This window comes from Oncorhynchus clarkii, chromosome 32 (assembly GCF_045791955.1).
Source record: "Oncorhynchus clarkii lewisi isolate Uvic-CL-2024 chromosome 32, UVic_Ocla_1.0, whole genome shotgun sequence".
Taxonomy (NCBI): Eukaryota; Metazoa; Chordata; class Actinopteri; order Salmoniformes; family Salmonidae; genus Oncorhynchus; species Oncorhynchus clarkii.
In genome coordinates this window covers 9448408-9475788 of record NC_092178.1, presented here as the reverse complement: position 1 = coordinate 9475788, position 27381 = coordinate 9448408, and the positions used below count along the sequence as shown (strand labels likewise).

Here is a 27381-nt window from a genome sequence, read left to right as displayed (position 1 = left end):
GTGTGTGGGTAGAGTCTGGGGAGTGTGTGGGTAGAGTCTGGGGAGTGTGTGGGTAGAGTCTGGGGAGTGTGTGGGTAGAGTCTGGGGAGTGTGTGGGTAGAGTGTCTGGGGAGTGTGTGGGTAGAGTGTCTGGGGAGTGTGTGGGTAGAGTGTCTGGGGAGTGTGTGGGTAGAGTGTGTGGGTAGAGTGTGTGGGTAGAGTGTGTGGGGAGTGTGTGGGTAGAGTCTGGGGAGTGTGTGGGTAGAGTCTGGGGAGTGTGTGGGTAGAGTCTGGGGAGTGTGTGGGTAGAGTCTAGGGAGTGTGTGGGTAGAGTGTCTGGGGAGTGTGTGGGTAGAGTGTGTGGGGAGTGTGTGGGTAGAGTGTGTGGGTAGAGTCTGGGGAGTGTGTGGGTAGAGTGTGTGGGTAGAGTCTGGGGAGTGTGGGTAGAGTCTGGGGAGTGTGTGGGTAGAGAGTGTGGGTAGAGTCTGGGGAGTGTGTGGGTAGAGTCTGGGGAGTGTGTGGGTAGTGTCTGGGGAGTGTGTGGGTAGTGTCTGGGGAGTGTGTGGGTAGAGTCTAGGGAGTGTGTGGGTAGAGTCTAGGGAGTGTGTGGGTAGAGTGTGTGGGTAGAGTGTGTGGGTAGAGTGTGTGGGTAGAGTCTGGGGAGTGTGTGGGTAGAGTCTGGGGAGTGTGTGGGTAGTGTCTGGGGAGTGTGTGGGTAGAGTCTAGGGAGTGTGTGGGTAGAGAGTCTAGGGAGTGTGTGGGTAGAGAGTCTGGGGAGTGTGTGGGTAGAGTGTCTGGGGAGTGTGTGGGTAGAGTGTGTGGGTAGAGTGTGTGGGTAGAGTCTGGGGAGTGTGTGGGTAGAGTCTGGGGAGTGTGTGGGGAGTGTGTGGGTAGAGTGTGTGGGTAGAGTCTGGGGAGTGTGTGGGTAGAGTGTGTGGGGAGTGTGTGGGTAGTGCAAGAGTTGGTGCACAACAACTAACGTATAGATAAACAATCAACTGATGTTGTGGTTGTCGTGGTGACCGCCGACTGACATTGCTGTTGTTGTGGTTACCCACCCAGGGACTTGCAGCAGAGCATCGCCAGGGAGCCCAGCGCCCCGTCCTTTAATGTCCCCGCCTACCAGACTAACCCTGCTCCCACTGCCGCCGACCCAACCCCTGCTCCCAGGACTGTCTTTGTAAGTAGCCAATCATCGATGGGCAGGTGGGAGGATCGAATCAGAGGGCAGCTCTGTACCATAGAGGTGACTCGATTAAGGGACAGATAGAAATGTACTGGGGGAGGGGTGGTCAGAAATAGGGGCGGGTTGTTTAAAAAAATGGTTCACATTTAAAATTAAAATAAAAATTATTCTGGTTTACAGAATCCTTTTTTTAAAAGACGTTTTATTTTATTTTACCCTCTTTTTCTCCAATTACGATCGTGTCTCATCGCTGCAACTCCTCAACGGGCTCAGGAGAGGCGAAGGTCGAGTCATGCATCCTCTGAAACATGACCCGCCAAACCGCGCTTCTTAACACCCACCCACTTAACCGTTCAACTGCCGACCGAAGTCCGCCTGCAGGCGCCCGGACCCCGCCACCAGGAGTCGCAAAGCCCCCCGCCCCCCAGCTAAACCCCCCTCCCCCCAGCCAAACGCCCCCCTAACCATTGTGCACTGCAATCGTTCCTGGCCGGCTGTGATACAGCCTGAAATCGAACCAGTGCCCCGTCCTTTAATGTCCCCGCCTACCAGACTAACCCTGCTCCCACTGCCGCCGACCTGTAGAGACGCCTCTAGCACTGAGATGCAGTGCCTTCGACCGCTGCGCCACTCGGGAGCTCTGGTTCTTTTGACTGGTACTGTATGTTAAAGGTCAAGTGAAGATGTTTTTATCTCAATATCAAATCATTTCTGGTTAACAATTGACTGTTTTCAAAAATAGCTTCTTTGCAAAGAGCAATTTCTCAAGCAGAAATGTTGCTAGGCCGGCCTGCAAGTGGGGAGGGGAAAAGTGAATACTAGCTGTTATTGGCAGAGAGGTTTGGAACTCTTTCTTATTGGTCTATTGAATCATTTACACCAGGCAGGCCAAAACTCCATCCCACCGAAACAGGCTGAAGTTTCAGGCGGTCTTTTCAAACGGCTCTTACACTAAAAGGATATCATAGTTTTCTGAATTTCACGGTATGATTCCAACCTCATAGCGTGGAAATAAACTCAGCAAAAAAAGAAACATCCCCCTTTCAGGACCCTGTCTTTCAAAGATCGTTTGTAAAAATCCAAATAACTTCACAGATCTGCATTGTAAAGGGTTTAAACACGGTTTCCCATGTTTGTTCAATGAACCATAAACAATTAATGAACGTGCACCTGTGGAACGGTCTTTAAGACACTAACAGCTTACAGACGATAGGCAATTAAGGTCACAGTTATGAAAATGTAGGGCACTAAAGTGGCCTTTCTACTGACTCTGGAAAAACACACAAAAAAGATGCCCAGGGTCCCTGCTCATCTGCGTGAATGTGCCTTAGGCATGCTGCAAGGAGGCATGAGGACTGCAGATGTGACCAGGGCAATAAATTGCAATGTAAATTGAGACGCCTAAGACAGGGAGACAGGACGGACAGCATGTGTGTGTTTGTGTTGTACCTCCCTGTTCCATAAGGTGCATTTTGATCTGTTATTTTTTAAATCTTATTTTACTGCTTGTGTGAGTTACCTAATGTGGAATAGATTTCCCTGTAGTCATGGTTCTATGTAGTTCTGTGTGCCTCCCATAGTCTGCTCTGGACTTGGTAATTGTGAAGATACCTCTGGTAACATGTCTTGTTGGGTTTGCATGGGGGACTGAGCTGTGTGCCAGTAGTTAAAGCAGACACCTCTGGTAACATGTCTTGTTGGGTTTGCATGGGGGACTGAGCTGTGTGCCAGTAGTTAAAGCAGACACCTCTGGTAACATGTCTTGTTGGGTTTGCATGGGGGACTGAGCTGTGTGCCAGTAGTTAAAGCAGACACCTCTGGTAACATGTCTTGTTGGGTTTGCATGGGGGACTGAGCTGTGTGCCAGTAGTTAAAGCAGACACCTCTGGTAACATGTCTTGTTGGGTTTGCATGGGGGACTGAGCTGTGTGCCAGTAGTTAAAGCAGACACCTCTGGTAACATGTCTTGTTGGGTTTGCATGGGGGACTGAGCTGTGTGCCAGTAGTTAAAGCAGACACCTCTGGTAACATGTCTTGTTGGGTTTGCATGGGGGACTGAGCTGTGTGCCAGTAGTTAAAGCAGACACCTCTGGTAACATGTCTTGTTGGGGGACTGAGTTATGTGCCAGTAGTTAAAGCAGACACCTCTGGTAACATGTCTTGTTGGGTTTGCATGGGGGACTGAGCTGTGTGCCAGTAGTTAAAACAGACACCTCTGGTAACATGTCTTGTTGGGTTTGCATGGAGGACTGAGCTGTGTGCCAGTAGTTTAAACAGACAGTTTTAAGAATGTTTGCACTTGATAACAAATAAAACCAAAAGTTTGTCTACCTTCTCAAGGAAAACACGTTGGAAAATTGAAAGCTATATTTTCTGGAGAAGACCTGTTTTTGAACAATGTGCCATGCTGCCTTGTTGACCATATGACTGGGCAGCACAGATTACTGATGGATTTGATCAGGCCGCTCCTCTTCAACGGTTCACACCGGTTCAGCCTAATCAAACTTGCTCAATCACGACAGAGATGAACATGACTGTAAATGTTGTCTCTTATTGTGAAAATATAATTTTTCAAGCGATCAATAAATGAAATGTTTATCAGTGTTTACTAGTTATCTATTTATTTTTTTATTGATCACTGATTTTCACTTCTTTCCCGTTCCCAGCAGCCTCAGCAGCCCCAGGTGAAAGCCCAGCCGCCCCAGCGGCCCCCTCCTCCTGCCTTCACCCCCCAGGCCGCCTCCGCGCCTGGTAACCCTCCAGACAACCAGCCTCAACCAGGAAACCCCCCACCCATGGCCCCTCCCTCACAGGCACAGGGACCGCCTTACCCCACCTACCAGGGATACCCAGGGTGAATCAATCAATACCTTTATTGTCCCAGTCGGCAGACTGTGTGAGAGTTGCACAACTGTTATCCGTTGTTCTAGTCACACTTCCATTGCTGTTCTCTCTCCCTCCCCCTCTTCTAACTATCCCTCCCCCCTCTCTCCTAACTCTCTCTCTGTCTCTCCTAACTCTCTCTCTGTCTCTCCTAACTCTCTCTCTGTCTCTCCTAACTCTCTCTCTGTCTCTCCTAACTCTCTCTCTGTCTCTCCTAACTCTCTCTCTGTCTCTCCTAACTCTCTCTGTCTCTCCTAACTCTCTCTCTGTCTCTCCTAACTCTCTCTCTGTCTCTCCTAACTCTCTCTCTGTCTCTCTCCTAACTCTCTCTCTGTCTCTCTCCTAACTCTCTCTCTGTCTCTCTCCTAACTCTCTCTCTGTCTCTCTCCTAACTCTCTCTCTGTCTCTCTCCTAACTCTCTCTCTGTCTCTCTCCTAACTCTCTCTCTGTCTCTCTCCTAACTCTCTCTCTGTCTCTCTCCTAACTCTCTCTCTGTCTCTCTCCTAACTCTCTCTCTGTCTCTCTCCTAACTCTCTCTCTGTCTCTCTCCTAACTCTCTCTCTGTCTCTCTCCTAACTCTCTCTCTGTCTCTCTCCTAACTCTCTCTCTGTCTCTCTCCTAACTCTCTGTCTCTTCTAACTATCCCTCCCCCTCTCTCTCCTAACTCTCTGTCTCTTCTAACTATCCCTCCCCCTCTCTCTCCTAACTCTCTGTCTCTCCTAACTCTCTGTCTCTCCTAACTCTCTGTCTCTCCTAACTCTCTGTCTCTCCTAACTCTCTGTCTCTCCTAACTCTCTGTCTCTCCTAACTCTGTCTCTGTATCTCCAGGTATGCCTACCAGATGCCTATGGGTTATAACTCTCTCTCTGCTTCTGTATCTCCAGGTATGCCTACCAGATGCCCATGGGTTATAACCCGTATGCAGCGTACGGCCAGTACAACATGCCCCCCGCTATGCAGCCTAACATGCAGCCCTACGTCCCCTATCAGCAGGCCCCAGCACCCGGACAGGGGGGCTTCCCCGGGACCCCCCCCACACAGCAGCACCCCTACACCTACCAACAGCAGCCCCAGCACCCACCACATCAACCATACTACCCACAACAATAACTACTGTGTAAACTCTATCATTCCCTCTCTTCCCACTTTTCAGCCCTTCTACCCCTCCCCTCTGCTATCCATCCTCCAACTGACAGCAGAAACCATGATTCTAACCTCTGCAATAAATTCTCGCTCTCTCCCTCCCCTCCTTCCCTCCCTCCCTCCCTACTCTACCCTTACTCTATCCCACCACCCTTGTTTAATTCGTTTTTCATATAATTTTTCTAATTATTGCGTTGATTCTTTATTTAATTCCTAACTTCTCGTCCTGATCTAACTGACTTCCTGGTTTTGGGCTGGGCCTCTTTTAGAACACTAAAAAAAACAAAAACAAACACAACATTTTATTGTCACATCCACCAGACATGTGGAGGTCGTAGTAGTACGACACCCCTGACATGTAGAGGTCGTAGTAGTACGACACCCCTGACATGTGGAGGTCGTAGTAGTACGACACCCCTGATATGTGGAGGTCGTAGTAGTACGACACCCCTGACATGTAGAGGTCGTAGTAGTACGACACCCCTGACATGTGGAGGTCGTAGTAGTACGACACCCCTGACATGTAGAGGTCGTAGTAGTACGACACCCCTGACATGTAGAGGTCGTAGTAGTACGACACCCCTGACATGTGGAGGTCGTAGTAGTACGACACCCCTGACATGTGGAGGTCGTAGTAGTACGACACCCCTGACATGTAGAGGTCGTAGTAGTACGACACCCCTGACATGTGGAGGTCGTAGTAGTACGACACCCCTGACATGTAGAGGTCGTAGTAGTACGACACCCCTGACATGTGGAGGTCGTAGTAGTACGACACCCCTGACATGTAGAGGTCGTAGTAGTACGACACCCCTGACATGTGGAGGTCGTAGTAGTACGACACCCCTGACATGTGGAGGTCGTAAAGGAAGGAAGTGCCTTGTTCAAGGATACATCAACAGATTTTTCACCGCTAGCTTCCGCTTCCTGGCCCAACTCTCTGAGGAGCCTCACTGCATTCTGGGATGAGGGGGCGTAGTCTATAGGTGTGATTCCTTATTTGGGAGCGGGTGGATGGTCCCGTGCAATGTCACCGGTTGAGGGGACCGGAGGACCGACGGTTGTGTCCAGGAGGGCAAATGTACGACTTGAACAAATGTTCCTTGTCTGTTTATCAAACCGTTTTGCTACTGAATATTGACCCAGCTCTGATCACCGAGATCATTTCCTGGCGCTTCTATTACAACTATATCTATATCCTATTTTTTCTAATGAATAATACTGATGTACTGATCCAATGAAAACGGCCTGTAGGTTTTCTCATGTAGTTGAGGACCGTTGGAGATGCGTTCTCTCCTATAATCAGAGTACGGCTGGAGATGTTTTTCTGGGATAAAGATTATTACATACAGGGCCTTCAGAAAGTATTCACACCCCTTGACTTTTTCCTACTTTTGTTGTTACAGCCTGAATTTAAAATGGATTATATTTAGATTTTTTTTGGTCACTGGCCCGAAGTGGAATCATGTCTTTTTTAAATGCAATAAAATGTAAATTAATTAAAAGTGAAAAGTTGAAATGTATATTGAGTCAGTATGTATTCAAACCTGTTGTTATTTCAAGCTTAAATAAGCTGCATGGAATCATTGGTGAATGACTACCTCATCTCTGTACCCCAAACAGGTAAAAGTCCCTCAGTCGAGCAGTGAATTTCAAACACTGATTCAACCACAAAGACTAAGGAAGTTTTGCAATGCTATTGGTAGATGGGTAAAAAGCAGACATTGACCATGGTGAAGTTATTAATTACACTTTGGATGGTGTGTCAATGAACCCAGTCACTACAAAGATACAGGTGTCCTTACTAACTCAGTTGCTAGAGAGGAAGGAAACTGCTCATGGATTTCACCATGAGGCCAATGGTGAATTCAAAGTGTTATGTTTGGGGCAAATCCAATACATAACATTACTGAGTACCACTATCCATATTTGGAAGCAGAGGGGTGGCTGCATCATGTTATGGGTATGCATGTAATCATTAAGGAAGTGGGGGGGGGGGTTTCAGGATAAATACATTTACAGAATGGATCTAAGCACAGGCAAAATCCTAGAGAAAAACCTGGTTCAGTCACCTTTCAGCAGGACAATATCCTAAAACATAATAACAAATTTACACTGGAGTTGCTTACCAAGAAGACGGTGTATGTTCATGAGTGGCCGAATTACGGTTTTGACATGAATCTAAATGAAAACCTATGGCAAGACCTAAAAATGGTTGTCTATCATTGCTCAATAACTAATTTGACAGAGCTTGAATCATTTTTAAATGAATAATGGGCAAATGTTGCCCAATCTAAGTGTGGAAGTGCTTAGACTTACCCAGAAAGACTCACCGCTGTAGTCACTGCCGAAGGCGCTTATACAAACTATTGACTCGTGTGTGTGAATACGTATGTAAATTAGATATTTCTGTATTTCATTTTCAATAAAATTAGCAAAAATGTCTAAAAGCATGTTTTCACTTTGTCATTATGGGGTATTGTGATGTCATTATGGGGTATTGTGATGTCATTACGGGTTATTGGGTGAGAGGAAAAATCCATGTGATCCATTTTGAATTCAGGCTGATAAACAAAATGTAGAATAAGTCAAGGGCTGTGAATACTTAGTGAAGACTCTGTATATTATATTATATATATATATATATATGTATGTGGTTAACCAAACAACAGACTGTTTTTCTTTCTCTCTGTGGTTCTAATGTGATTAAACACCTCTGGATACCATACCAGACACCTGTGTGCAGTTTGCTGAGTCTACTTTATTCAGGAACATTGTCTTTGATCTTCAGAACCATAGACTTGTACATTTATATACCATTTATACTTCATTGTCCAGTCTGCTGAAAACTACTGATGTAGTTAAAGGAAGTAGCCAGGAGAGGGCAGGCATGGCCCCGAGAGCAGTGCATCTAGCAAGACGGTTGGAACTGCCACCAACCTGAGATAAAGGGACAGATACAGCACTCTTGTGCCCAAAAGCCAGTTTTAGCATAGTGCCATTGAGGACATCCACCATTTTGAAGTAGTCAACTGGGTGGGACTTCCTATTGGTTAATGAAGGATCACATATCCAGGTCATCAGGAGGGATCAGCCAATTGAATTATAGTTGTGAGAAATGATGTCATAACTCCAGGTGGCTGTAAATCACTGTCCTTGACTTTATACCGGTCCAAACAACCCTCCAGGTAGCTGTAAATCACTGTCCTTGACTTATACCGGTCCAAACAACCCTCCAGGTGGCAGTAAATCACTGTCCTTGACTTTATACCGGTCCAAACAACCCTCCAGGTGGCTGTAAATCACTGTCCTTGACTTTATACCGGTCCAAACAACCCTCCAGGTGGCTGTATAAATCACTGTCCTTGACTTTATACCGGTCCAAACAACCCTCCAGGTAGCAGTAAATCACTGTCCTTGACTTATACCGGTCCAAACAACCCTCCAGGTGGCAGTAAATCACTGTCCTTGACTTTATACCGTCCAAACAACCCTCCAGGTGGCAGTAAATCACTGTCCTTGACTTTATACCAGTCCAAACAACCCTCCAGGTGGCAGTAAATCACTGTCCTTGACTTATACCGGTCCAAACAACCCTCCAGGTGGCTGTAAATCACTGTCCTTGACTTATACCGGTCCAAACAACCCTCCAGGTAGCAGTAAATCACTGTCCTTGACTTATACCGGTCCAAACAACCCTCCAGGTGGCTGTAAATCACTGTCCTTGACTTTATACCCTCCAGGTGGCTGTAAATCACTGTCCTTGACTTTATACCGGTCCAAACAACCCTCCAGGTAGCAGTAAATCACTGTCCTTGACTTATAACGGTCCAAACAACCCTCCAGGTGGCTGTAAATCACTGTCCTTGACTTTATACCGGTCCAAACAACCCTCCAGGTGGCTGTAAATCACTGTCCTTGACTTATACCGGTCCAAACAACCCTCCAGGTGGCAGTAAATCACTGTCCTTGACTTTATACCGGTCCAAACAACCCTCCAGGTGGCAGTAAATCACTGTCCTTGACTTTATACCCTCCAGGTGGCTGTAAATCACTGTCCTTGACTTTATACCGGTCCAAACAACCCTCCAGGTGGCTGTAAATCACTGTCCTTGACTTTATACCGGTCCAAACAACCCTCCAGGTGGCTGTAAATCACTGTCCTTGACTTTATACCGGTCCAAACAACCCTCCAGGTGGCTGTAAATCACTGTCCTTGACTTTATACCGGTCCAAACAACCCTCCAGGTGGCTGTAAATCACTGTCCTTGACTTTATACCGGTCCAAACAACCCTCCAGGTAGCAGTAAATCACTGTCCTTGACTTTATACCCTCCAGGTGGCTGTAAATCACTGTCCTTGACTTTATACCGGTCCAAACAACCCTCCAGGTGGCTGTAAATCACTGTCCTTGACTTTATACCGGTCCAAACAACCCTCCAGGTAGCAGTAAATCACTGTCCTTGACTTTATACCGGTCCAAACAACCCTCCAGGTGGCAGTAAATCACTGTCCTTGACTTATACCGGTCCAAACAACCCTCCGGGTGGCAGTAAATCACTGTCCTTGACTTTATACCGGTCCGAACAACCCTCCAGGTGGCAGTAAATCACTGTCCTTGACTTATACCGGTCCAAACAACCCTCCAGGTGGCAGTAAATCACTGTCCTTGACTTATACCGGTCCAAACAACCCTCCAGGTGGCAGTAAATCACTGTCCTTGAGTTATACCGGTCCAAACAACCCTCCAGGTGGCAGTAAATCACTGTCCTTGACTTTATACCGGTCCAAACAACCCTCCGGGTGGCTGTAAATCACTGTCCTTGACTTATACCGGTCCAAACAACCCTCCAGGTGGCAGTAAATCACTGTCCTTGACTTATACCGGTCCAAACAACCCTCCAGGTGGCAGTAAATCACTGTCCTTGACTTATACCGGTCCAAACAACCCTCCAGGTGGCAGTAAATCACTGTCCTTGACTTATACCGGTCCAAACAACCCTCCAGGTGGCAGTAAATCACTGTCCTTGACTTTATACCGGTCCAAACAACCCTCCAGGTGGCAGTAAATCACTGTCCTTGACTTTATACCCTCCAGGTGGCTGTAAATCACTGTCCTTGACTTTATACCGGTCCAAACAACCCTCCAGGTGGCTGTAAATCACTGTCCTTGACTTTATACCGGTCCAAACAACCCTCCAGGTGGCTGTAAATCACTGTCCTTGACTTTATACCGGTCCAAACAACCCTCCAGGTGGCTGTAAATCACTGTCCTTGACTTTATACCGGTCCAAACAACCCTCCAGGTAGCAGTAAATCACTGTCCTTGACTTTATCCCTCCAGGTGGCTGTAAATCACTGTCCTTGACTTTATACCGGTCCAAACAACCCTCCAGGTGGCTGTAAATCACTGTCCTTGACTTTATACCGGTCCAAACAACCCTCCAGGTAGCAGTAAATCACTGTCCTTGACTTTATACCGGTCCAAACAACCCTCCAGGTGGCAGTAAATCACTGTCCTTGACTTTATACCGGTCCAAACAACCCTCCAGGTGGCTGTAAATCACTGTCCTTGACTTTATACCGGTCCAAACAACCCTCCAGGTAGCAGTAAATCACTGTCCTTGACTTTATACCAGTCCAAACAACCCTCCAGGTAGCAGTAAATCACTGTCCTTGACTTTATACCCTCCAGGTGGCTGTAAATCACTGTCCTTGACTTTATACCGGTCCAAACAACCCTCCAGGTAGCAGTAAATCACTGTCCTTGACTTTATACCCTCCAGGTGGCTGTAAATCACTGTCCTTGACTTTATACCGGTCCAAACAACCCTCCAGGTGGCAGTAAATCACTGTCCTTGACTTTATACCGGTCCAAACAACCCTCCAGGTAGCAGTAAATCACTGTCCTTGACTTTATACCAGTCCAAACAACCCTCCAGGTAGCAGTAAATCACTGTCCTTGACTTTATACCCTCCAGGTGGCTGTAAATCACTGTCCTTGACTTTATACCGGTCCAAACAACCCTCCAGGTAGCAGTAAATCACTGTCCTTGACTTTATACCCTCCAGGTGGCTGTAAATCACTGTCCTTGACTTTATACCGGTCCAAACAACCCTCCAGGTGGCAGTAAATCACTGTCCTTGACTTTATACCGGTCCAAACAACCCTCCAGGTAGCAGTAAATCACTGTCCTTGACTTTATACCAGTCCAAACAACCCTCCAGGTAGCAGTAAATCACTGTCCTTGACTTTATACCCTCCAGGTGGCTGTAAATCACTGTCCTTGACTTTATACCGGTCCAAACAACCCTCCAGGTAGCAGTAAATCACTGTCCTTGACTTTATACCCTCCAGGTGGCTGTAAATCACTGTCCTTGACTTTATACCGGTCCAAACAACCCTCCAGGTGGCAGTAAATCACTGTCCTTGACTTTATACCGGTCCAAACAACCCTCCAGGTGGCAGTAAATCACTGTCCTTGACTTTGTACCGGTCCAAACAACCCTCCAGGTAGCAGTAAATCACTGTCCTTGACTTTATACCGGTCCAAACAACCCTCCAGGTGGCAGTAAATCACTGTCCTTGACTTTATACCCTCCAGGTGGCTGTAAATCACTGTCCTTGACTTTATACCGGTCCAAACAACCCTCCAGGTAGCAGTAAATCACTGTCCTTGACTTTATACCCTCCAGGTGGCTGTAAATCACTGTCCTTGACTTTATACCGGTCCAAACAACCCTCCAGGTGGCTGTAAATCACTGTCCTTGACTTTATACCGGTCCAAACAACCCTCCAGGTGGCAGTAAATCACTGTCCTTGACTTTATACCGGTCCAAACAACCCTCCAGGTGGCTGTGGTCCAAACAACCCTCCAGGTGGCTGTGGTCCAAACAACCCTCCAGGTGGCTGTGGTCCAAACAACCCTCCAGGTGGCTGTGGTCCAAACAACCCTCCAGGTGGCTGTGGTCCAAACAACCCTCCAGGTGGCTGTGGTCCAAACAACCCTCCGGGTGGCAGTGTGCACCCTTTCAGTTAGTTCACCAACTCATAGACGTAGTAGAAGAAAACTGACGACTTGAAAATGGAGGCTCAGACACGCCATAATGGGACCGGTACCATGATGCAATGTCTATCTAAGGTTTACAAGGTTATTCACCTGTCTCACTTATTTCATCTGAGCACACACGCACGCACACACACAGAGCGAGTTATTTTATTTAAATATACCACCAATCATACACCTAATCTCCTGAGCGTTCTGGCGTCTCCAGGTAAATTATTATGCAAATGAAATCCTCTGAGGTCATCAACTCATCCAATCACAATTTCCCGCTGGTGATTTCCAACAGACAACCTCTCCAGATATATTTTGTGTGTGTGTGCGTTGACATAAACCTAGAAAATGTGTACGTGTGTGAGTCTGACAGATTGGCGCCCAGTGTGAGGTCGGCTCAGAATGACTCTGCGTCTCTCCTCTCTCCATATCTCTCTCCTCTCTCGCCATCTCTCCTCTCTCTCTCTCCCATCTCTCCCCTCTCCCTCTCTCACTCCTCTCTCTCCTCTCCTCTCTCTCTCCCTCTCTCCTCTCCTCTCTCTCTCCCTCTCTCTCCTCATCTCTCTCCATCTCTCTCAGACAGGACAGTTAAGTGAAGAACAGTTTCAGTGTGTTGATCTCAGGTGTCCACACATCACCAGCCATCTATTGGAGCACAATGTCTCGCTACAGGAGAGGAACTTTTAACCGCACTGAGAAAGGAGAGAGAGAACATAACGGATGATTAATATCCCAGCATGCCATAATGACGGAGCTCCTCACTGTCACACAGATATGATATACTACTGGAAGGTAGAGCTACACACAACAGGAGGCTGGTGGCACGTTAATTTGGGAGGACGGGCTCATGGTAATGGCTGGAGCGTAACAGGTGGAATGGTATCAAATATGTCAAACACATGGTTTCTATGGTTTCCAGGTGTTTGATATCATTCCATTTGTTCCATTCCAGTCATTATTATAAGCCGTCCTCCCCTCAGCAGCCTCCACTGGTGCACATACACACACACACACAAACTCTCTTGACTTATGATCTCATTTCCTGCCTCAGAATAACCAATCAATAAATGGATCCAAAAAAAGGTGATTGAAACCTAAAGACTTGTGTTAGCTCCCGACGCACACGCCCAGGCTATAGCTCTGACTCACATACTGACTCACACACGCCCAGGCTATAGCTCTGACTCACACACTGACTCACACACACCCAGGCTATAGCTCTGACTCACACACTGACTCACACACGCCCAGGCTATAGCTCTGACTCACACACTGACTCACACACGCCCAGGCTATAGCTCTGACTCACACACTGATACACACTGATACACACTGACTCACACACGCCCAGGCTATAGCTCTGACTCACACACTGATACACACTGATACACACTGACACACACTGACTCACACACGCCCAGGCTATAGCTCTGACTCACACACACTGATACACACACTGACTCACACACGCCCAGGCTATAGCTCTGACTCACACACTGACACACACTGACTCACACACGCCCAGGCTATAGCTCTGACTCACACACTGATACACACCGACTCAAACACTGACTCACACTGACACACACACTGACTCACACACTGACACACACACGGACTCACACACGGACTCACACAATTACTCACACACACAGACACTGACACACACACACTGACACACACACAGCTTTCTAATAGGTTTTATATAATATGTGGGTCTCCTTCTGAGCTTTGGGGAGATGAGGCCGACACTCAGTCTCCTTCCCTGCCCGCTGTGCCTACCATACTATACCAGCAGACTAGCAGCTGTCAACTAGAGAGATAGATGGATACGTAGAGGGAGAGGGAGGGATGGAGAGTGAGAGAGAATTTTGTTCGCGTGCGTTTCAGATCCAGTGCAGTGAGAGCTGCTGTTGTGTTTGGGAGAGAGAGAGGCATCTCGTGCACCGTGCAGGTTGTGTTTGGGAGAGAGAGGCATCTTGTGCACCATGCAGGTTGTGTTTGGGAGAGAGAGAGGCATCTCGTGCACCGTGCAGGTTGTGTTTGGGAGAGAGAGAGGCATCTCGTGCACCATGCAGGTTGTGTTTGGGAGAGAGAGGCATCTCGTGCACCGTGCAGGTTGTGTTTGGGAGAGAGAGGCATCTCGTGCACCATGCAGGTTGTGTTTGGGAGAGAGAGAGGCATCTCGTGCACCGTGCAGGTTGTGTTTGGGAGAGAGAGGCATCTCGTGCACCGTGCAGGTTGTGTTTGGGAGAGAGAGAGGCATCTCGTGCACCGTGCAGGTTGTGTTTGGGAGAGAGAGAGGCATCTCGTGCACCGTGCAGGTTGTGTTTGGGAGAGAGAGAGGCATCTCGTGCACCATGCAGGTTGTGTTTGGGAGAGAGAGGCATCTCGTGCACCATGCAGGTTGTGTTTGGGAGAGAGAGAGGCATCTCGTGCACCATGCAGGTGACTGACAAACAGTGGGAGGCGGCCGGGGCAGACGAACGGTGATGTCTCCCTCAAGAAGATGTGTGAAATGATCTGACCGCAGCCTCTCAGGTGAGATTTGACACGAACACACACACACCTCTTGAGGAGCTCCCGGTTAATGGATCAGCTCCCACAAGGTAAAAAAAAAAAAAAAACACGCTCTATTTATTAAAGAGGCAAATAATATTTGACTTTGTCGTTGTCCACATCCTGTGATGATGATGATGATGTTGTTGTTGTTTATGTCGCTCTGCTGTCGATGCTGTGTCTTCACCTTTGGGTTTTGCAGTTTTTATAGATAGGCCTCTATACATGGGTTTGTCAGTCCCCCACCCTGCCGAAAATTACTTTAGGCTATTTTCATAACGAGGGCTGACAGACAAGTCCACATGGTCAGTCAGATATTATTAAGAAATGTTTACCGAACAACGGTTCTGAACAATTCGGGTTCACAAGTTTTGCTGAATGGGCAACGAATAATTAGGTCAAATGTCAAATGTGCTGCTCTGGTCCAGCTGAGATAGAGGTATAGAGAGGTAGACAGTGTGCTGCTCTGGTCCAGCTGAGATAGAGGTATAGAGAGGTAGACAGTGTGCTGCTCTGGTCCAGCTGAGATAGAGGTATAGAGAGGTAGACAGTGTGCTGCTCTGGTCCAGCTGAGATAGAGGTATAGAGAGGTAGACAGTGTGCTGCTCTGGTCCAGCTGAGATAGAGGTATAGAGAGGTAGACAGTGTGCTGCTCTGGTCCAGCTGAGATAGAGGTATAGAGAGGTAGACAGTGTGCTGCTCTGGTCCAGCTGAGATAGAGGTATAGAGAGGTAGACAGTGTGCTGCTCTGGTCCAGCTGAGATAGAGGTATAGAGAGGTAGACAGTGTGCTGCTCTGGTCCAGCTGAGATAGAGGTATAGAGAGGTAGACAGTGTGCTGCTCTGGTCCAGCTGAGATAGAGGTATAGAGAGGTAGACAGTGTGCTGCTCTGGTCCAGCTGAGATAGAGGTATAGAGAGGTAGACAGTGTGCTGCTCTGGTCCAGCTGAGATAGAGGTATAGAGAGGTAGACAGTGTGCTGCTCTGGTCCAGCTGAGATAGAGGTATAGAGAGGTAGACAGTGTGCTGCTCTGGTCCAGCTGAGATAGAGGTATAGAGAGGTAGACAGTGTGCTGCTCTGGTCCAGCTGAGATAGAGGTATAGAGAGGTAGACAGTGTGCTGCTCTGGTCCAGCTGAGATAGAGGTATAGAGAGGTAGACAGTGTGCTGCCCTGGTCCAGCTGAGATAGAGGTATAGAGAGGTAGACAGTGTGCTGCCCTGGTCCAGCTGAGATAGAGGTATAGAGAGGTAGACAGTGTGCTGCCCTGGTCCAGCTGAGATAGAGGTATAGAGAGGTAGACAGTGTGCTGCCCTGGTCCAGCTGAGATAGAGGTATAGAGAGGTAGACAGTGTGCTGCCCTGGTCCAGCTGAGATAGAGGTATAGAGAGGTAGACAGTGTGCTGCTCTGGTCCAGCTGAGATAGAGGTATAGAGAGGTAGACAGTGTGCTGCTCTGGTCCAGCTGAGATAGAGGTATAGAGAGGTAGACAGTGTGCTGCTCTGGTCCAGCTGAGATAGAGGTATAGAGAGGTAGACAGTGTGCTGCTCTGGTCCAGCTGAGATAGAGGTATAGAGAGGTAGACAGTGTGCTGCTCTGGTCCAGCTGAGATAGAGGTATAGAGAGGTAGACAGTGTGCTGCTCTGGTCCAGCTGAGATAGAGGTATAGAGAGGTAGACAGTGTGCTGCTCTGGTCCAGCTGAGATAGAGGTATAGAGAGGTAGACAGTGTGCTGCTCTGGTCCAGCTGAGATAGAGGTATAGAGAGGTAGACAGTGTGCTGCTCTGGTCCAGCTGAGATAGAGGTATAGAGAGGTAGACAGTGTGCTGCTCTGGTCCAGCTGAGATAGAGGTATAGAGAGGTAGACAGTGTGCTGCTCTGGTCCAGCTGAGATAGAGGTATAGAGAGGTAGACAGTGTGCTGCTCTGGTCCAGCTGAGATAGAGGTATAGAGAGGTAGACAGTGTGCTGCTCTGGTCCAGCTGAGATAGAGGTATAGAGAGGTAGACAGTGTGCTGCTCTGGTCCAGCTGAGATAGAGGTATAGAGAGGTAGACAGTGTGCTGCTCTGGTCCAGCTGAGATAGAGGTATAGAGAGGTAGACAGTGTGCTGCTCTGGTCCAGCTGAGATAGAGGTATAGAGAGGTAGACAGTGTGCTGCTCTGGTCCAGCTGAGATAGAGGTATAGAGAGGTAGACAGTGTGCTGCTCTGGTCCAGCTGAGATAGAGGTATAGAGAGGTAAACAGTGTGCTGCTCTGGTCCAGCTGAGATAGAGGTATAGAGAGGTAGACAGTGTGCTGCTCTGGTCCAGCTGAGATAGAGGTATAGAGAGGTAGACAGTGTGCTGCTCTGGTCCAGCTGAGATAGAGGTATAGAGAGGTAGACAGTGTGCTGCTCTGGTCCAGCTGAGATAGAGGTATAGAGAGGTAGACAGTGTGCTGCTCTGGTCCAGCTGAGATAGAGGTATAGAGAGGTAGACAGTGTGCTGCTCTGGTCCAGCTGAGATAGAGGTATAGAGAGGTAGACAGTGTGCTGCTCTGGTCCAGCTGAGATAGAGGTATAGAGAGGTAGACAGTGTGCTGCTCTGGTCCAGCTGAGATAGAGGTATAGAGAGGTAGACAGTGTGCTGCTCTGGTCCAGCTGAGATAGAGGTATAGAGAGGTAGACAGTGTGCTGCTCTGGTCCAGCTGAGATAGAGGTATAGAGAGGTAGACAGTGTGCTGCTCTGGTCCAGCTGAGATAGAGGTATAGAGAGGTAGACAGTGTGCTGCTCTGGTCCAGCTGAGATAGAGGTATAGAGAGGTAGACAGTGTGCTGCTCTGGTCCAGCTGAGATAGAGGTATAGAGAGGTAGACAGTGTGCTGCTCTGGTCCAGCTGAGATAGAGGTATAGAGAGGTAGACAGTGTGCTGCTCTGGTCCAGCTGAGATAGAGGTATAGAGAGGTAGACAGTGTGCTGCTCTGGTCCAGCTGAGATAGAGGTATAGAGAGGTAGACAGTGTGCTGCTCTGGTCCAGCTGAGATAGAGGTATAGAGAGGTAGACAGTGTGCTGCTCTGGTCCAGCTGAGATAGAGGTATAGAGAGGTAGACAGTGTGCTGCTCTGGTCCAGCTGAGATAGAGGTATAGAGAGGTAGACAGTGTGCTGCTCTGGTCCAGCTGAGATAGAGGTATAGAGAGGTAGACAGTGTGCTGCTCTGGTCCAGCTGAGATAGAGGTATAGAGAGGTAGACAGTGTGCTGCTCTGGTCCAGCTGAGATAGAGGTATAGAGAGGTAGACAGTGTGCTGCTCTGGTCCAGCTGAGATAGAGGTACAGAGAGGTAGACAGTGTGCTGCTCTGGTCCAGCTGAGATAGAGGTACAGAGAGGTAGACAGTGTGCTGCTCTGGTCCAGCTGAGATAGAGGTACAGAGAGGTAGACAGTGTGCTGCTCTGGTCCAGCTGAGATAGAGGTACAGAGAGGTAGACAGTGTGCTGCTCTGGTCCAGCTGAGATAGAGGTACAGAGAGGTAGACAGTGTGCTGCTCTGGTCCAGCTGAGATAGAGGTACAGAGAGGTAGACAGTGTGCTGCTCTGGTCCAGCTGAGATAGAGGTACAGAGAGGTAGACAGTGTGCTGCTCTGGTCCAGCTGAGATAGAGGTACAGAGAGGTAGACAGTGTGCTGCTCTGGTCCAGCTGAGATAGAGGTACAGAGAGGTAGACAGTGTGCTGCTCTGGTCCAGCTGAGATAGAGGTACAGAGAGGTAGACAGTGTGCTGCTCTGGTCCAGCTGAGATAGAGGTACAGAGAGGTAGACAGTGTGCTGCTCTGGTCCAGCTGAGATAGAGGTACAGAGAGGTAGACAGTGTGCTGCTCTGGTCCAGCTGAGATAGAGGTACAGAGAGGTAGACAGTGTGCTGCTCTGGTCCAGCTGAGATAGAGGTATAGAGAGGTAGACAGTGTGCTGCTCTGGTCCAGCTGAGATAGAGGTATAGAGAGGTAGACAGTGTGCTGCTCTGGTCCAGCTGAGATAGAGGTATAGAGAGGTAGACAGTGTGCTGCTCTGGTCCAGCTGAGATAGAGGTATAGAGAGGTAGACAGTGTGCTGCTCTGGTCCAGCTGAGATAGAGGTATAGAGAGGTAGACAGTGTGCTGCTCTGGTCCAGCTGAGATAGAGGTATAGAGAGGTAGACAGTGTGCTGCTCTGGTCCAGCTGAGATAGAGGTATAGAGAGGTAGACAGTGTGCTGCTCTGGTCCAGCTGAGATAGAGGTATAGAGAGGTAGACAGTGTGCTGCTCTGGTCCAGCTGAGATAGAGGTATAGAGAGGTAGACAGTGTGCTGCTCTGGTCCAGCTGAGATAGAGGTATAGAGAGGTAGACAGTGTGCTGCTCTGGTCCAGCTGAGATAGAGGTATAGAGAGGTAGACAGTGTGCTGCTCTGGTCCAGCTGAGATAGAGGTATAGAGAGGTAGACAGTGTGCTGCTCTGGTCCAGCTGAGATAGAGGTATAGAGAGGTAGACAGTGTGCTGCTCTGGTCCAGCTGAGATAGAGGTATAGAGAGGTAGACAGTGTGCTGCTCTGGTCCAGCTGAGATAGAGGTATAGAGAGGTAGACAGTGTGCTGCTCTGGTCCAGCTGAGATAGAGGTATAGAGAGGTAGACAGTGTGCTGCTCTGGTCCAGCTGAGATAGAGGTATAGAGAGGTAGACAGTGTGCTGCTCTGGTCCAGCTGAGATAGAGGTATAGAGAGGTAGACAGTGTGCTGCTCTGGTCCAGCTGAGATAGAGGTATAGAGAGGTAGACAGTGTGCTGCTCTGGTCCAGCTGAGATAGAGGTATAGAGAGGTAGACAGTGTGCTGCTCTGGTCCAGCTGAGATAGAGGTATAGAGAGGTAGACAGTGTGCTGCTCTGGTCCAGCTGAGATAGAGGTATAGAGAGGTAGACAGTGTGCTGCTCTGGTCCAGCTGAGATAGAGGTATAGAGAGGTAGACAGTGTGCTGCTCTGGTCCAGCTGAGATAGAGGTATAGAGAGGTAGACAGTGTGCTGCTCTGGTCCAGCTGAGATAGAGGTATAGAGAGGTAGACAGTGTGCTGCTCTGGTCCAGCTGAGATAGAGGTATAGAGAGGTAGACAGTGTGCTGCTCTGGTCCAGCTGAGATAGAGGTATAGAGAGGTAGACAGTGTGCTGCTCTGGTCCAGCTGAGATAGAGGTATAGAGAGGTAGACAGTGTGCTGCTCTGGTCCAGCTGAGATAGAGGTATAGAGAGGTAGACAGTGTGCTGCTCTGGTCCAGCTGAGATAGAGGTATAGAGAGGTAGACAGTGTGCTGCTCTGGTCCAGCTGAGATAGAGGTATAGAGAGGTAGACAGTGTGCTGCTCTGGTCCAGCTGAGATAGAGGTATAGAGAGGTAGACAGTGTGCTGCTCTGGTCCAGCTGAGATAGAGGTATAGAGAGGTAGACAGTGTGCTGCTCTGGTCCAGCTGAGATAGAGGTATAGAGAGGTAGACAGTGTGCTGCTCTGGTCCAGCTGAGATAGAGGTATAGAGAGGTAGACAGTGTGCTGCTCTGGTCCAGCTGAGATAGAGGTATAGAGAGGTAGACAGTGTGCTGCTCTGGTCCAGCTGAGATAGAGGTATAGAGAGGTAGACAGTGTGCTGCTCTGGTCCAGCTGAGATAGAGGTATAGAGAGGTAGACAGTGTGCTGCTCTGGTCCAGCTGAGATAGAGGTATAGAGAGGTAGACAGTGTGCTGCTCTGGTCCAGCTGAGATAGAGGTATAGAGAGGTAGACAGTGTGCTGCTCTGGTCCAGCTGAGATAGAGGTATAGAGAGGTAGACAGTGTGCTGCTCTGGTCCAGCTGAGATAGAGGTATAGAGAGGTAGACAGTGTGCTGCTCTGGTCCAGCTGAGATAGAGGTATAGAGAGGTAGACAGTGTGCTGCTCTGGTCCAGCTGAGATAGAGGTATAGAGAGGTAGACAGTGTGCTGCTCTGGTCCAGCTGAGATAGAGGTATAGAGAGGTAGACAGTGTGCTGCTCTGGTCCAGCTGAGATAGAGGTATAGAGAGGTAGACAGTGTGCTGCTCTGGTCCAGCTGAGATAGAGGTATAGAGAGGTAGACAGTGTGCTGCTCTGGTCCAGCTGAGATAGAGGTATAGAGAGGTAGACAGTGTGCTGCTCTGGTCCAGCTGAGATAGAGGTATAGAGAGGTAGACAGTGTGCTGCTCTGGTCCAGCTGAGATAGAGGTATAGAGAGGTAGACAGTGTGCTGCTCTGGTCCAGCTGAGATAGAGGTATAGAGAGGTAGACAGTGTGCTGCTCTGGTCCAGCTGAGATAGAGGTATAGAGAGGTAGACAGTGTGCTGCTCTGGTCCAGCTGAGATAGAGGTATAGAGAGGTAGACAGTGTGCTGCTCTGGTCCAGCTGAGATAGAGGTATAGAGAGGTAGACAGTGTGCTGCTCTGGTCCAGCTGAGATAGAGGTATAGAGAGGTAGACAGTGTGCTGCTCTGGTCCAGCTGAGATAGAGGTACAGAGAGGTAGACAGTGTGCTGCTCTGGTCCAGCTGAGATAGAGGTAGCAGAGAGGTAGACAGTGTGCTGCTCTGGTCCAGCTGAGATAGAGGTACAGAGAGGTAGACAGTGTGCTGCTCTGGTCCAGCTGAGATAGAGGTACAGAGAGGTAGACAGTGTGCTGCTCTGGTCCAGCTGAGATAGAGGTACAGAGAGGTAGACAGTGTGCTGCTCTGGTCCAGCTGAGATAGAGGTACAGAGAGGTAGACAGTGTGCTGCTCTGGTCCAGCTGAGATAGAGGTACAGAGAGGTAGACAGTGTGCTGCTCTGGTCCAGCTGAGATAGAGGTACAGAGAGGTAGACAGTGTGCTGCTCTGGTCCAGCTGAGATAGAGGTACAGAGAGGTAGACAGTGTGCTGCTCTGGTCCAGCTGAGATAGAGGTACAGAGAGGTAGACAGTGTGCTGCTCTGGTCCAGCTGAGATAGAGGTACAGAGAGGTAGACAGTGTGCTGCTCTGGTCCAGCTGAGATAGAGGTACAGAGAGGTAGACAGTGTGCTGCTCTGGTCCAGCTGAGATAGAGGTATAGAGAGGTAGACAGTGTGCTGCTCTGGTCCAGCTGAGATAGAGGTATAGAGAGGTAGACAGTGTGCTGCTCTGGTCCAGCTGAGATAGAGGTATAGAGAGGTAGACAGTGTGCTGCTCTGGTCCAGCTGAGATAGAGGTATAGAGAGGTAGACAGTGTGCTGCTCTGGTCCAGCTGAGATAGAGGTATAGAGAGGTAGACAGTGTGCTGCTCTGGTCCAGCTGAGATAGAGGTATAGAGAGGTAGACAGTGTGCTGCTCTGGTCCAGCTGAGATAGAGGTATAGAGAGGTAGACAGTGTGCTGCTCTGGTCCAGCTGAGATAGAGGTATAGAGAGGTAGACAGTGTGCTGCTCTGGTCCAGCTGAGATAGAGGTATAGAGAGGTAGACAGTGTGCTGCTCTGGTCCAGCTGAGATAGAGGTATAGAGAGGTAGACAGTGTGCTGCTCTGGTCCAGCTGAGATAGAGGTATAGAGAGGTAGACAGTGTGCTGCTCTGGTCCAGCTGAGATAGAGGTATAGAGAGGTAGACAGTGTGCTGCTCTGGTCCAGCTGAGATAGAGGTATAGAGAGGTAGACAGTGTGCTGCTCTGGTCCAGCTGAGATAGAGGTATAGAGAGGTAGACAGTGTGCTGCTCTGGTCCAGCTGAGATAGAGGTATAGAGAGGTAGACAGTGTGCTGCTCTGGTCCAGCTGAGATAGAGGTATAGAGAGGTAGACAGTGTGCTGCTCTGGTCCAGCTGAGATAGAGGTATAGAGAGGTAGACAGTGTGCTGCTCTGGTCCAGCTGAGATAGAGGTATAGAGAGGTAGACAGTGTGCTGCTCTGGTCCAGCTGAGATAGAGGTATAGAGAGGTAGACAGTGTGCTGCTCTGGTCCAGCTGAGATAGAGGTATAGAGAGGTAGACAGTGTGCTGCTCTGGTCCAGCTGAGATAGAGGTATAGAGAGGTAGACAGTGTGCTGCTCTGGTCCAGCTGAGATAGAGGTATAGAGAGGTAGACAGTGTGCTGCTCTGGTCCAGCTGAGATAGAGGTATAGAGAGGTAGACAGTGTGCTGCTCTGGTCCAGCTGAGATAGAGGTATAGAGAGGTAGACAGTGTGCTGCTCTGGTCCAGCTGAGATAGAGGTATAGAGAGGTAGACAGTGTGCTGCTCTGGTCCAGCTGAGATAGAGGTATAGAGAGGTAGACAGTGTGCTGCTCTGGTCCAGCTGAGATAGAGGTATAGAGAGGTAGACAGTGTGCTGCTCTGGTCCAGCTGAGATAGAGGTATAGAGAGGTAGACAGTGTGCTGCTCTGGTCCAGCTGAGATAGAGGTATAGAGAGGTAGACAGTGTGCTGCTCTGGTCCAGCTGAGATAGAGGTATAGAGAGGTAGACAGTGTGCTGCTCTGGTCCAGCTGAGATAGAGGTATAGAGAGGTAGACAGTGTGCTGCTCTGGTCCAGCTGAGATAGAGGTATAGAGAGGTAGACAGTGTGCTGCTCTGGTCCAGCTGAGATAGAGGTATAGAGAGGTAGACAGTGTGCTGCTCTGGTCCAGCTGAGATAGAGGTATAGAGAGGTAGACAGTGTGCTGCTCTGGTCCAGCTGAGATAGAGGTATAGAGAGGTAGACAGTGTGCTGCTCTGGTCCAGCAGCTGAGATAGAGGTATAGAGAGGTAGACAGTGTGCTGCTCTGGTCCAGCTGAGATAGAGGTATAGAGAGGTAGACAGTGTGCTGCTCTGGTCCAGCTGAGATAGAGGTATAGAGAGGTAGACAGTGTGCTGCTCTGGTCCAGCTGAGATAGAGGTATAGAGAGGTAGACAGTGTGCTGCTCTGGTCCAGCTGAGATAGAGGTATAGAGAGGTAGACAGTGTGCTGCTCTGGTCCAGCTGAGATAGAGGTATAGAGAGGTAGACAGTGTGCTGCTCTGGTCCAGCTGAGATAGAGGTATAGAGAGGTAGACAGTGTGCTGCTCTGGTCCAGCTGAGATAGAGGTATAGAGAGGTAGACAGTGTGCTGCTCTGGTCCAGCTGAGATAGAGGTATAGAGAGGTAGACAGTGTGCTGCTCTGGTCCAGCTGAGATAGAGGTATAGAGAGGTAGACAGTGTGCTGCTCTGGTCCAGCTGAGATAGAGGTATAGAGAGGTAGACAGTGTGCTGCTCTGGTCCAGCTGAGATAGAGGTATAGAGAGGTAGACAGTGTGCTGCTCTGGTCCAGCTGAGATAGAGGTATAGAGAGGTAGACAGTGTGCTGCTCTGGTCCAGCTGAGATAGAGGTATAGAGAGGTAGACAGTGTGCTGCTCTGGTCCAGCTGAGATAGAGGTATAGAGAGGTAGACAGTGTGCTGCTCTGGTCCAGCTGAGATAGAGGTATAGAGAGGTAGACAGTGTGCTGCTCTGGTCCAGCTGAGATAGAGGTATAGAGAGGTAGACAGTGTGCTGCTCTGGTCCAGCTGAGATAGAGGTATAGAGAGGTAGACAGTGTGCTGCTCTGGTCCAGCTGAGATAGAGGTATAGAGAGGTAGACAGTGTGCTGCTCTGGTCCAGCTGAGATAGAGGTATAGAGAGGTAGACAGTGTGCTGCTCTGGTCCAGCTGAGATAGAGGTATAGAGAGGTAGACAGTGTGCTGCTCTGGTCCAGCTGAGATAGAGGTATAGAGAGGTAGACAGTGTGCTGCTCTGGTCCAGCTGAGATAGAGGTATAGAGAGGTAGACAGTGTGCTGCTCTGGTCCAGCTGAGATAGAGGTATAGAGAGGTAGACAGTGTGCTGCTCTGGTCCAGCTGAGATAGAGGTATAGAGAGGTAGACAGTGTGCTGCTCTGGTCCAGCTGAGATAGAGGTATAGAGAGGTAGACAGTGTGCTGCTCTGGTCCAGCTGAGATAGAGGTATAGAGAGGTAGACAGTGTGCTGCTCTGGTCCAGCTGAGATAGAGGTATAGAGAGGTAGACAGTGTGCTGCTCTGGTCCAGCTGAGATAGAGGTATAGAGAGGTAGACAGTGTGCTGCTCTGGTCCAGCTGAGATAGAGGTATAGAGAGGTAGACAGTGTGCTGCCCTGGTCCAGCTGAGATAGAGGTATAGAGAGGTAGACAGTGTGCTGCCCTGGTCCAGCTGAGATAGAGGTATAGAGAGGTAGACAGTGTGCTGCTCTGGTCCAGCTGAGATAGAGGTATAGAGAGGTAGACAGTGTGCTGCTCTGGTCCAGCTGAGATAGAGGTATAGAGAGGTAGACAGTGTGCTGCTCTGGTCCAGCTGAGATAGAGGTATAGAGAGGTAGACAGTGTGCTGCTCTGGTCCAGCTGAGATAGAGGTATAGAGAGGTAGACAGTGTGCTGCTCTGGTCCAGCTGAGATAGAGGTATAGAGAGGTAGACAGTGTGCTGCTCTGGTCCAGCTGAGATAGAGGTATAGAGAGGTAGACAGTGTGCTGCTCTGGTCCAGCTGAGATAGAGGTATAGAGAGGTAGACAGTGTGCTGCTCTGGTCCAGCTGAGATAGAGGTATAGAGAGGTAGACAGTGTGCTGCTCTGGTCCAGCTGAGATAGAGGTATAGAGAGGTAGACAGTGTGCTGCTCTGGTCCAGCTGAGATAGAGGTATAGAGAGGTAGACAGTGTGCTGCTCTGGTCCAGCTGAGATAGAGGTATAGAGAGGTAGACAGTGTGCTGCTCTGGTCCAGCTGAGATAGAGGTATAGAGAGGTAGACAGTGTGCTGCTCTGGTCCAGCTGAGATAGAGGTATAGAGAGGTAGACAGTGTGCTGCTCTGGTCCAGCTGAGATAGAGGTATAGAGAGGTAGACAGTGTGCTGCTCTGGTCCAGCTGAGATAGAGGTATAGAGAGGTAGACAGTGTGCTGCTCTGGTCCAGCTGAGATAGAGGTATAGAGAGGTAGACAGTGTGCTGCTCTGGTCCAGCTGAGATAGAGGTATAGAGAGGTAGACAGTGTGCTGCTCTGGTCCAGCTGAGATAGAGGTATAGAGAGGTAGACAGTGTGCTGCTCTGGTCCAGCTGAGATAGAGGTATAGAGAGGTAGACAGTGTGCTGCTCTGGTCCAGCTGAGATAGAGGTATAGAGAGGTAGACAGTGTGCTGCTCTGGTCCAGCTGATATAGAGGTATAGAGAGGTAGACAGTGTGCTGCTCTGGTCCAGCTGATATAGAGGTATAGAGAGGTAGACAGTGTGCTGCTCTGGTCCAGCTGAGATAGAGGTATAGAGAGGTAGACAGTGTGCTGCTCTGGTCCAGCTGAGATAGAGGTATAGAGAGGTAGACAGTGTGCTGCTCTGGTCCAGCTGAGATAGAGGTATAGAGAGGTAGACAGTGTGCTGCTCTGGTCCAGCTGAGATAGAGGTATAGAGAGGTAGACAGTGTGCTGCTCTGGTCCAGCTGAGATAGAGGTAGACAGTGTGCTGCTCTGGTCCAGCTGAGATAGAGGTATAGAGAGGTAGACAGTGTGCTGCTCTGGTCCAGCTGAGATAGAGGTATAGAGAGGTAGACAGTGTGCTGCTCTGGTCCAGCTGAGATAGAGGTATAGAGAGGTAGACAGTGTGCTGCTCTGGTCCAGCTGAGATAGAGGTATAGAGAGGTAGACAGTGTGCTGCTCTGGTCCAGCTGAGATAGAGGTATAGAGAGGTAGACAGTGTGCTGCTCTGGTCCAGCTGAGATAGAGGTATAGAGAGGTAGACAGTGTGCTGCTCTGGTCCAGCTGAGATAGAGGTATAGAGAGGTAGACAGTGTGAGAGAGAGGGAGACCGAGAAGGGTAACGAGAGAGAGAGAGAGGGAGACAGGTAAGGAGAGAGAGAGGGAGGGAGACAGGTAAAGGAGAGAGAGAGGGAGGGAGACAGGTAAGGAGAGAGAGAGGGAGACAGGTAAGGAGAGAGAGAGGGAGGGAGAAAGGTAAGGAGAGAGAGGGAGGGAGACCGAGAAGGGTAAGGAGAGAGAGAGGGAGGGAGACAGGTAAGGACAGAGAGAGGGAGACAGGTAAGGAGAGAGAGGGAGGGAGACGGGTAAGGAAAGAGAGAGAGAGAGACAGGTAAAGAGATAGAGTGAGGGAGACCAAGAAGGGTAAGGAGAGAGAGAGGGAGACAGGTAAAGAGAGAGAGAGAGGGAGACAGGTAAGGAGAGAGAGGGAGGGAGACAGGTAAAGGAGAGAGAGAGGGAGGGAGACAGGTAAGGAGAGAGAGAGAGAGGGAGACAGGTAAGGAGAGAGAGGGAGGGAGACAGGTAAGGAGAGAGAGGGAGGGAGACAGGTAAGGAGAGAGAGAGGGAGGGAGAAAGGTAAGGAGAGAGAGGGAGGGAGACCGAGAAGGGTAAGGAGAGAGAGAGGGAGGGAGACAGGTAAGGACAGAGAGAGGGAGACAGGTAAGGAGAGAGAGGGAGGGAGACAGGTAAGGCGAGAGAGAGGGAGACCGAGAGGGGTAAGTAGAGAGAGAGGGAGAGAGACCGGAGAGATAGGTTTGGTTGAAAGCCCAGTGAAGGCTGTGAGCTGGAGGTCATTAGGGGTAAAAATATAATGTGTCTTAACTCAG

General features: G+C 49.3%; 1 protein-coding gene across 7 annotated transcripts in view; it reads left to right on the top strand.

The window, feature by feature from the left end:
- LOC139391755 (programmed cell death 6-interacting protein-like) overlaps positions 1-5315 on the top strand; it is a 34002-nt gene extending 28687 nt beyond the window's left edge. For 2 of the 7 annotated variants that reach the window (XM_071139288.1, XM_071139286.1), the window contains exons 16-18: positions 1042-1159; positions 3841-4019; positions 4933-5315. In XM_071139288.1, coding sequence (XP_070995389.1) covers positions 1042-1159; positions 3841-4019; positions 4933-5158 — 523 coding nt within the window. In that variant the 3' untranslated portion in view covers positions 5159-5315. Of the gene's footprint in view, positions 1-1041; positions 1160-3831; positions 4020-4932 lie in introns of all 7 variants that reach the window. The other 5 variants (XM_071139287.1, XM_071139284.1, XM_071139290.1 and 2 more) reach the window with 3 other exon arrangements.
- The last annotated feature ends 22066 nt before the right edge of the window (positions 5316-27381 follow it).